The sequence below is a fragment of the Lagopus leucura genome, unplaced genomic scaffold (genome assembly GCF_019238085.1).
Source record: "Lagopus leucura isolate 7727_CA_CO unplaced genomic scaffold, USGS_WTPT01 Super-Scaffold_1, whole genome shotgun sequence".
NCBI lineage: Eukaryota > Metazoa > Chordata > Aves > Galliformes > Phasianidae > Lagopus > Lagopus leucura.
In genome coordinates, this window is record NW_024962250.1 from 6,122,063 (window position 1) to 6,133,364 (window position 11,302).

Consider the following 11,302-nt stretch of genomic DNA (forward strand, 5'->3'; position numbering starts at 1 on the left):
AGTTAGAAAAAATGATGACAGGATGCAGTCTTTTGAACTTATAAAATTCATGTTTAATGCTTTACTTTGCTAAGAGTGTCTAGGCAGCTTAAGGCTTAGTGGAAGCTTGCTCTCTATCTTATGCAAAATCCAGCCTCTTTGCTAGTGTTATATTAAAGGAATGGACTGCTGAAGTTCCAGTGTTTTCCCCTGGGATTTTGTAAGATATATTCTGGGATCTTGAGCACTCAGATTTCAATAACGTTCAGCCAGAATCATTGTATTTCTCCTTATTACAGCTCTACATAATTTCTTGATAACAATTTTTATTTCTTTCTCCTTCCTCTTTTACACTGTCATCCCAAATTTCCTCTACTGTGCCAACACCTTCTTACAATACGCATTTTTGGGAGGACAGTATATAAACGTAACTCCTAATTCTTTGAAATGAAAGATATAATGCCTAAAATTCTATAGAATATAGATGGCAGAATCCATATGAAGTAGTGCCAAAAACAAGCAAGAAAGCCATACCAAATTGGAGTGAATATGTTTTAACACCATCAGCTGGTTCTACTCAGGAGGTGGCTGCAGTACTGTGACAACAAAACAGAGGCCAACCAAAACAAGATAATCCCAGCTGACTTGGATCAAGAACTACACCCTAAATACTAAAATATCTTTCTAAAACCAGTTCAAGATTCTCAATTCTAGCACGTTGCTCCTGTAGCATAGTATGAAATGTCTTTCATCCAGTTTGGCACTGTAGAAAAAACACACAAGCATACACAAATAGTCAAAGAGTTTTATATCGAAAATGACTGAAAAATGCAGGGAATGTCATCACAAAGATTAATGCAAGTCCGAGTTGGAAGACAGGTATTAAGCTTGCTACTTCTTGGGCAGCTTGCTCAACTAAAAGGGAATAAACAAATTCCATTTGATTCCAGGCAAAGAACACAAAGGGCTTGAAACATGCAGCTACTTCTGCAACCGAGGCATCGGTTCTGACTCTTGATTTTGTCACTCTTTCATCAGAGTTATCTCCTTCCATTTCAGTCAACAGAATCAGGTAGTCTGACAGAGAAACAGATTCTCATGCTCATTAACAGTGCAAATTGTGAAAGGACCACACTTCAAGGACTCCATAGCAATTTGCGTCCTATCACTTAGGAAGTACCATCATGATCAGCAGAATGAAGTGACACAGATTCAAAAATCATACCATGAACTTCCTGCTTCTACGGAAAACTTTCTTCCGTGCCATCAGTGGGGCCACTTGAATCACATTAATCAAGATGGAATCCAAGTATAAAGTCTCAAAAGCACTGCTGATGGAGTTAAGATAGGTTACAATTCATCAGGATTTTTGACTGCCTTCTGACAGAAATCAGACCACCTGACTAGCAGTTCTTGCAACAAAATGCACACGGCAATTTTGGTGAAAACCTTACAAACTTTCTAAACAGGTTAAAGAGGTTAGACCTTTTTTCTTTTCAAAATACAACAGATTGTTGTTGCCAGGTTCCCTCATCATATTTTCAAATCAAGCAAAGATGCAACATATTATTCAGCTTGTGCATCAAATGCCTTTCAGTAATCCTGCATTTTCTTGTTTTAGCATGAGTTATGTTCCACAAGGAAAATATAGGTTTCAGATTTAATTTCAGTTCAGAATTGTTTAATTCTGACATAGAAACACCATTTATGTAGGAAACAAGAACTTCAGTACCTACTGTGGTACCTCACAGATGTCCTAGTTGATAGGTCTAAGGGTTATAATAGTGCACAGGATTGGAAAAGATCACCTGGTTACTGAGTACAGTTCCCTATAGTCATTGCCATCATAGAACTTGCTCAAAAGCACTGACTGAGCATTTAAACACCTCAGACCACTTTTCATGGTCCTTCACCATCAGAAATTTAAATGCATGAAAAGTTCATTTCTGGGACAGTAAAGAAGTCTGAATTCATGAAACAGTTCAATGGTTAGGAAAATTTCAGGTTACAGCAGTGTAAAATAAAATTGCATATCACAAATTGTATTATAGGATATCTGGCTGGAGTTAAATGATTTTCTTTTTCATTAGTATCCTATTTCTTTTCTTCCTGCTCCCCCCCATCACTGAAGTTGGGCTATGCAGAGAAAACAAGTTATATTAAAGACTCAGAAGTAATTATCAACTACTGTCTCAGCACACTCTAAAACTAAACCAGAAAGTTGTTGAGCTGTGTTTGATGTAAGCTACCATCCTGGCTTTCACACTAGCTTCAAAATCCCAGCAACCTCCACTTTTCATTCTGCTTTCCTTGTTATGCGTATTTTCTACTTAGCAATGTAGTCAAAATGGTACAGATAATCATTGATAATCAGAGTGAAGAGAATTTTTATGTATTTTCCTCAGAACATCTTGCATCATTTACTGCTATTAAACAATTCTAGCAGTCTTGTTTGCTTGACACTCCTAACAATTGGACTGATATTCTCAGCGCAGGACTAGATTCAGTATTCTAAGTATATGTCCTTGTTGGCACCACCTCATCCTACTTGGATGAAACCCCTTCCTTGCCCAGACAGTCTCAAATGTTTGGCTTTCCTTATCGAAAAGGAACACAGGTTATTTGTTATTGTTACTCTCACTGTACCTGAAAGACTGACAAATTGTAATGTTGTAGAGCACATAATAAAACTGTAGCAAAGAGAGCAATCACACTCATCCAAAAATTCACAAGGTTCTTTTTCAACTTCAAGGAAGAGTTTATCTCACCAACATCTATTGTGTTGCCTATATATTTCAGTAGGTTCCAGGCATCCCAGGAAAGTATTGAAAAGGGCATTTGAAAATTTCCCAACTTTCCTGTTTATGGTTTCAACTTCACATAAATGGAGCGTACTGCTGTGGAACAATTATAGATTGCTATCAAGCTCTATTTTTACCCTGCATGGGAGGAAATGACAACACTTTCAGCTGCTGAAGCAGAAGCTAAGTTTTTTTTCATGTCTCCTCTCCAGATAAGCCTGGCCCTCCTCAGAATATAAAACTGGCCGATGTTTGGGGATTTAATGTTGCCCTGGAGTGGACACCTCCACAAGATGATGGCAACGCACAGATCTTGGGCTACACGGTCCAGAAAGCTGACAAAAAGACAATGGTAAGCTGCACTGAGTCCTTGCAGTTTTAAGAGCTTAAACACCTTCTTGCTTAGGAATACAGACACCTAATGAAAACAGCTAAATTAATGACCCCCGGTTGTGTGCCCAAAGTGTCCTATGGCACATCAAAGGCAGATAAACATTTAAGATTATAATCTTAAAAGAACCAAAACACTAAGTGGAAAAAAGAAGCATGCATACATAGCCTGCCCCGTCTCTGGTGGTGACTGGATTGATGCTGTGAAGGTGTTCTGAATCACATTTTTGACAAACACAGAGACAAACTGAAGGGGAGGGAGGAGCTCAGCACTAGGCACCTTAGGGAATTTACTGGAACAAACAGCTTTGTCAAGCAGACTGGGAAATGCCTCTCTCAAGGAAGGCTCCATCAAGCAGATGCATTCTCATCAGGCTCTCAAATATAAGTAGGGCTAAAGTGTAAGGAGGTTTTTCTTGTTGCTGTTGTTGTTTTTCCAAAATCCATATATTCATGCAACTACATGAGCCAGAATATAGAAGAAAGCAGGTCAGCTGATCTTCACAGGAAAGAACATTAATGTTCATTTCCCAAGCTGTTAAATACCTGTCTTTTCCTTGTAGTAAAATGATCTCTCCGTACCATGTCTGACCTCTTAGAAGTATCTTTCTAAACAGTGCAGTTTTGTTGCAGGAATGGTACACTGTTTATGACCACTACCGTCGTACAAACTGTGTAGTGTCAGAGCTGATTATGGGCAACGAATATTTCTTTCGAGTCTTCAGTGAAAATTTGTGTGGATTGAGTGAAACTGCTGCAACTACCAAAAATCCTGCCTATATCCAAAAATCAGGTAACATTTACTATTAAAAACAATCATTATGAAAGCAGTACTTAACCGCTTTTTATTAGAAATAATACGTTCATAAATGAAAAATATAATACTAGTAGATGTACCACCAGAGATATTTTCACTACTAAGTAATTAGCACTCACAATGTATTTTAGCATCAACAGCCTTTATTTAGGCAGGCTTCTGTAGAAACTGAATTTTTTTCAAAAAAATACTTGATCGGATACTTTTCCTAAACTGTAATGTTTCCAGAAAATAATACAACTGTGTGGGTACACTTATATTCTAGGATTAAAAAGATTTGTATAATGAAGACTGCAGACACAGGTTATCACATTTTTAACATAAACAGAAATTCAATCACTGTGAGAACCTTTCAACCAAAGTATTGCATTTTCAATGAAACTCAGTATTAAAATTTGCTGCATCATTAATGTCAGTGTCAGTAAAGTCACAGAGCTAAAACAACATGGCAGTTAGGGTTACACGACTCACCAGAACTGAAAGCAGTTATTAGTATTTTGTTTCTTTGAATTGCAGGCACCACTTACAAGCCACCTAGTTACAAAGAACACGACTTCTCTGAGCCTCCTAAATTCACTCACCCTTTAGTAAACCGGTCTGTGATTGCAGGATACAACGCTACGCTCAGCTGTGCAGTGAGAGGAATCCCTAAGGTACAAAATATATCAACCATCATTGATACAAGCCAAGATGCTGCCTTGGAATTTATGCCAGTTCAGTGTAATTACAATAACTACACTGAGGAAAAGTACATGTCCCTGAATTATCACCCCTGAGAGATAATGGTTGTACACAGAGTATCTTTCCAACTTCTTGGGTTATTTTTCAGCTGTTATGCCTCACCTAGTTCACCAAACACAGTAAACCAGTGAGTGCAGTGCAGGTAGAATGGGGTAAACATGTAGATAGGCGATACAGCAAGGAAGACAGAGGAAAGGGAAGGGAAAGACTTGCAGCTTTATGCTAACCTTGCCATTTGGACAGTTTTGCTTTTCTTCTAAATCTCATGAGAGTATTTTCTCACTCTAAACGTAATTTGTTGAAGTCTCTTCAGAGAGAAGAAAAAGTAGATTTTTTTTGTTGTTGTTAGAGTCAGGAACAAGAAGTAAAAACTGTATCAGCTAGGAGTTAAATTAATGTTTGTCAAAAACGGGAAACAGACTTTTTGACTGCAATGAAGGAATTTACCACATTATGATGTAATCATATCATAAATTTAAATGAAAAAAAAAAAAAAACAACAAAAAAACACAGTACCCTTTTCCTTCCCCCTTCAGGCTGCTAATGTACACCTCCTCTCCACCTCTCAGGCCAGCACAAGGATTTGATAGCTATAAAGCACAACACAAGATCAATGCTTATTTAAATTAACTCAGGAAGCACAGGCACATAAGCAGCTGCAAAAGAAGAGCAGCACAGAAGAAACCACAGCAAGGGCAGACAAAATCCATCTCCCAGCAGCTGCCTCAGGCTACATCAATGATGTAATTATAGTGCTAGCTGAGATGCTCCCTCTCAGTCATCTGACCCTTTTGAGTTTCTGTATCATTGTGTAACATTTTTACACTTCCTATTTTACAGCAGTTCAATACAGTAGACCAAGGCTTTTGAACCTGCCTGCTATAGCTCTTCCTTCTACATTAGCCCAAAAAATACAGTCTTCCTCTTTCAGCGCATCTCATACTCTTGAAGCAGCTTTTCCAGACGCATTTCTGAACTTGCATTGCCCAAATTAACCGCAATGAAAAACTCTATATCTAACGGAAAACTTGGCAACAGGAATTTTTCAGAGCAGCTGATGCCAATGCAAGATTTGCCATTCTGAAAAACTGTAGGTTACCAAGTACTTTAAGTCTATCTCTCTAATATGTGTACCAGTGAACTTGATATAAACAAGAACAGTTTGCCCTAAACATGTTTTTCATTTTAAAAAATGTCATTTATAAAAGACACTGGAATCAAAACACGATGACTTGAGTTGTTTCCGGGCCAACCAGCTGAGCAGGAACTTGATTTTGAGCATTACAATTGCTAAAGATGTGCTAAGGGTTTGGAAAATCCTTTCCCAGACCTAGACAAGTCACCCCATATTGGCCACATTCTGTAATTCTGCTCTGATAATCTCTGCAGTTTAATTCACTTTATGTAACGTAGCTGAAGCATTGAAAAATATTTTAATACGCACAGTGAAATAACCTCTGAAGGAATGGATTTGTAGCCAGGGTAAGGGTTTTTAAGAGTCACACTAATTTGTGATATAGAACTACGTGTTCTACATGCTATTTGAGAGTTAAAGAAAATTCTTAACACTTGAATCATAAGCTTCGTGAGTTCATACTTGGAATGAGCAGGGGCTTCTTGAAAAATAATTACTGCTGCAGCGCAATGTGCAGCCCTCACAGTGCATACACTTTTGATGGCTAAACTAACACTGTTACACTAGCAGTAAATTTCATTTTCTGCCTCCTTTTATAAGATTCTTCTTTTGTGTTCCTCAGCCAAAGATATTCTGGTACAAAAACAAAGTGGATCTCTCTGGGGATGCCAAATACCGCATGTTCAGTAAACAGGGTGTGCTGACCTTGGAGATTCGGAAACCCACTCCATTTGATGGAGGCTTTTACACCTGTAAAGCCGTTAACGAGTGTGGTGAAGCTGAAATAGAATGCAGACTGGATGTCAGAGGTAATCAGATCGATAATATGGATAACGTTAACTCTGCATGGAAAAAACAACATTAATGGTATTCCAAAAAAAAAAAAAAAACCAAACCAAAACAAAAAACACCACCAAACACTGCTGTAACACTGTAATGGGATGGAAACTGCAGCAACAGCATAGTAGCAAAGCCCTAGATTGCAGCAAGTGAGGATATGCTCAAAAAAAGGTAGTCCTGACACAGAAACAAAGGAAAGAATCTGCCTACCTTCAGAAAGCCTCAGGGACATAGGGAGCTCCAGCAAGACTCCCTCACCTCTACTGCCAACTCTTAAATGAGGTCTGGGAAGGGCTGGATCCTGATTCCAGCCTTTCTGGTCACCAGGTGCATTACATGCAGCTGAGCTCCCCTGGATTGGCCCTGCCTTCCACCAGGTGCTCAATCACTGCTTCAAGACATGACTCAGCATTTCCACAAGAATTAGCTAATATTATCTAAATTAGTCTACATTTGTTGATTACACACAAAAGCAAGATGGTGTTTTTCAGGCTAAACTGTTACAAAATAATTAAATTACATGCTAGGCAACACAGGGCTTAAGAAAGATAATATAGTTCTGAGTTGGTGTTTCTAAAGGAGATAGCACAGGAACAGAGGTCCATCAGCAAACACTGCATTGCGTATAATTGTTCTAAACTGGCGAGCTGTACTCTGCAATGGAAGTTTGAACTTCCATGCTATGACTCCACAGTTACGAGCTGCTAGATAGATGCAAGAGGTAACATAGGCTATGTTGCAAACAATTTCCAGGTGGACACTGATGATTTGTTTAGCACCACAGTAAGGAATATCAACTAAATATTTTCAGTGAAGCCACTTCATTAGGACTATCACAGATAAAAACAACCATGACAGAGATTCCATATTTATGTTCAGCAACAGGTCTCTATTTAAAATTATCTTCCTAATAACTTTTTTTTTCTTTCCCCATTTTCCAGTACCTCAGTAAGACTGAATTTCAATTCATTCACACTACAAGGTATGAATCAAAATAATTCAGCCAGATAAAGGAACAACGGGTGCTCGGTTATATATAAGAATAAACATTGTTTGTTTTTTGTTAGGCCTAGTGGAATTTTGATTATCTGGGGGTATGCACACATTCTGATTTCCATTTGTAATTATTATGTAATCACATTCTTACAAGACAGTTTGTTTGGGGGTTTTTTAGTCAATATGAAGGTCCCAACCTTCACTACACTGTGCACAGTGTAGAAACCCATAAAACTAACGGAGTACTTTATTTTTTTTCCTTAACTCACTACAAGCACCTCCTCTATGAGACCATTTGCTATTTATTAATGTGAAGAAAACTGTCATCAATAATGTGTGTGCTTTACTTTAACCAAATGTGGTTAAAATTACTCTGCATCTAAAACGTAACATACATTGTAGACATTTCAAACATGAAATTGATGTATTTGACACTAAATCCTTCTCCCTGTTTTCTGTCTCAGCCCTGGAATGGAATTTGAAGAGATGAAAACTGAAGAAATTAATGAAGGATAATTTCACTTACACTTAAGAGTTCTGCACATGTTAAAAGTCATTTCATGTGTAGGTTGCTCCAAAAGTAATGCCTCCTATTTATTTTAATGGAGACTACAACAGATACAAGAGTACAATAATACCATTTGACAGAAAAAAATCTCAGCTATAAAACACTTTTTTTTTTTTTTTCCCCCAACACAGTCACCACCATTAGTTAAGCATTTTTACCAGCAATAAACAAAAGCCTGTATGCTGTGCTCATAACAGTCCACATCACAAGAGGTGACAAACTGTCACTGTTGCCACTACCTCACTGTGCTCACATACACTGTTTGGCTTCCATAACTGTCCAGCAAACGTGTGCCAGAAATGGGTGCCATTTTCTCTGCACAGAGGAGTTCAGTTCCATACCTTTGCCTTCAGTGGCAGGTGCCATTTTGTCAGACTGGCCCTCTGCTGCCATCTGCAACAAAATGTACTGGGATATTGGTGGGAAGGTTCAACCTCTGCTGCCACACCACCACCATCCACCTCTGATGTCATGGGCTGACATCACAAAATAGGAGGCATTGCTTTTGGAGCAGCCCTCTTACAAACAAATTATTTCTAATATTGAATCACCTTTTCTTATATTGATCTCTGGACAGTAGAAAGTAACTTCCAGCTCTTCTGTTTTTACTGCCAACGTTTGAAATATCCACTTCCATGCTCTTGGGCATATATTTATGTGTCTGCACGTCTGAAACACACCGTTTGAGACTCTATGGGTTAGGGTAGTACTCTTATTTATACAGGAAGTGGTTTATTTGATAATTGCTCACTACTGGTTTTTTAGTTTTTGAAAATACACCCACATAGACTTTCAGGTATTAGATGTTTTTCCAGCCAATCATAGACACCACCCTCATCTACAGAGAAAACATTGTACATCAGATGAAACACTGAAAAATGCAAAGAAATACTATTTGCACATTAAAAAAAAAAAATCAAAACAAAAGGCTTGTAACAAATGCAATAATTTTACTGTCATCAGATATCACTGGAGGCTTTTGAAAGTCTATGAATGCTATGTACATTATTGCAGATCATTATGTCTAATTAAGAGAAACTGGGGAAACTCTGGCATTTTTTGTTTCTCACTTATTAGTTTGAATAGGATTTGTTGGGATTTTAGGACCTGCATTATTTTCTGGCTGGAAAGTATTTTTTCATAAAATCACAATAGCAAAGAATGTGGGAAGATGAAATTAATCCAGGAAAGAGTGTGTTTGGGAAGATGCAACAGAAAGAGCTAAAGTAACACTATTCCCCTACCTGCAATATGTCAACTGAGAAGGTAAAGCACATCTGACACAGCACATTAGTTACACTAAACAAGCAATTGTATCTTCATAATGAAAACACTTATGTAATGAGATATGTATTTTGGTTATTTTATTACAGTATCAGAACAAGGACAGACCGTGAACATCAGTGTCGACATTTGTCTGCAATACACTGCTATTACTCTGCAAATAAATAAAAGTGATGGAAAATATGCAAAGAAGTCTACACTGCTTTGTTCCTTATTCTTCCAAGCAACACTATTATTCTAAAAGTAAGGCATATGTAATACATAGAAGACAGAGATGTCCTACATCACAAATAATTTTATTACCCACTACTAGAATGTTAAATGGATTTACAGGATCAACCCAGCATCTGTGGGACAACAGCTATTGCAGAGACTGAATTGCAAGAGTTTAGATTACAAAGAAAAGCAGGTGCTATAACAAACACTTTGTATTATCAGAAAGGTGTTTCATGAACAGATTTTCATACTGTAATGGGGTACAGTACTGAAAGAGTACAAAAATAAACCAAGAGACACTAAGAAAATGGCATCTTCCGCTTGAATTTCAGCTATTCAACATGAGCAAAATGCTTTCGGGAAAAGCAGTACTTTAAAAGTGAACACTTATTTTCCCTCTCAGTTGTGAAAAGAAGTACACTGTATTAAATGTTACTCAATTGTATTTTTCATGAAATGTTGTTCAAATGGTCTTCAAGTCCAAAATTCTACCACATGCATAGATGTCTCTCACATACACGTAAATCCAAAGCTAAAGTTACAGAAACACAAACAAACAAAAAAAAAAACAACACCCCAATCCACTCCAGTTAACTTTCTGAAAACATGAATCCTAAATTCAAAAAGCAAAGCACTGCTCACACACCAAAAAGAGGAAACGAGGCAAGGCGCGTCCACAAGATCAGAATTTTCTAATAGAAGTTCTAGAAAGATCCTTAGAAATTTGTGTTTATTGCTGTTTTCCAACCATTCTGTATCAAAATTTATCTTCTCCATTTCTGATGGTGATCTTTACCGTACAGTTAATTCATCATTAATTTTGGGTTGTTAAGAAATACATACATTATGTTCATCCGTATTTAATTAAAACTAATAAATTCAGCAGCTTCTCCCAAATGTAACTGGTTAAAGACAAAAAAGGTCTCAATTTCCCCCAACACATCTGAAAACCTACATGACAAATAATGGTTTTTAACTTACCTTCTGTGTGGGATTTCCTCTGCTACAAAATGAGATTGCCTTGTGGTTTCTAATGCTGTGGCAAGTATTTGTATGCTGCAGTTGCAAAGTACTATCAGTAATACTACTATTATTTTCTTTTTTGCAAATATGCAAGGTAAGATTAGTCGTGAAAACATTATTAACGAGGGCCAGACAATTTAATAAAACAAATCCACTAAAGTGTTGCATTTAAATCTGATAAGGATCTGTTTGATCCTAGCAAAGGGAAGCTTTGCTTAATAGTCCTCATAAAGAAGTCACAAAACTGAGTCGTGGAAGAAAAGCAAACCTTACCAGTACTCCTTATTTTCTTTAGTTACTTTATAGGTTTGCCTCAAAGTGCAAATCTTGACTGTTATTCTGCAAGAGAAGGAAATAAAAGCAAAATGTGTTAATGGCTGAGCTGCACTTTGTAAATACAATAAAAGAGCAATGCTTGAAAAAAAAAAAAATGCAACAAAAAGAAAAAAGGATGAAGGAGAAACAACAGAACATGAAATCCAGGAGAGGAAGATATATAAATAAATCAGAAG

General features: G+C 37.3%; 1 protein-coding gene across 2 annotated transcripts in view; it reads left to right on the forward strand.

Annotated features, from left to right (window-relative positions):
* Positions 1-8,339, forward strand: part of MYBPC3 (myosin binding protein C3) — a 56,812-nt gene extending 48,473 nt beyond the window's left edge. For both annotated transcript variants that reach the window (XM_042886301.1, XM_042886377.1), the window contains 6 exons: positions 2,993-3,132; positions 3,804-3,963; positions 4,504-4,640; positions 6,486-6,672; positions 7,645-7,685; positions 8,164-8,339. In XM_042886301.1, the coding sequence (XP_042742235.1) occupies positions 2,993-3,132; positions 3,804-3,963; positions 4,504-4,640; positions 6,486-6,672; positions 7,645-7,655 (635 nt within the window). In that variant the 3' untranslated portion in view covers positions 7,656-7,685; positions 8,164-8,339. The remainder of the gene's footprint in view (positions 1-2,992; positions 3,133-3,803; positions 3,964-4,503; positions 4,641-6,485; positions 6,673-7,644; positions 7,686-8,163) is intronic.
* The last annotated feature ends 2,963 nt before the right edge of the window (positions 8,340-11,302 follow it).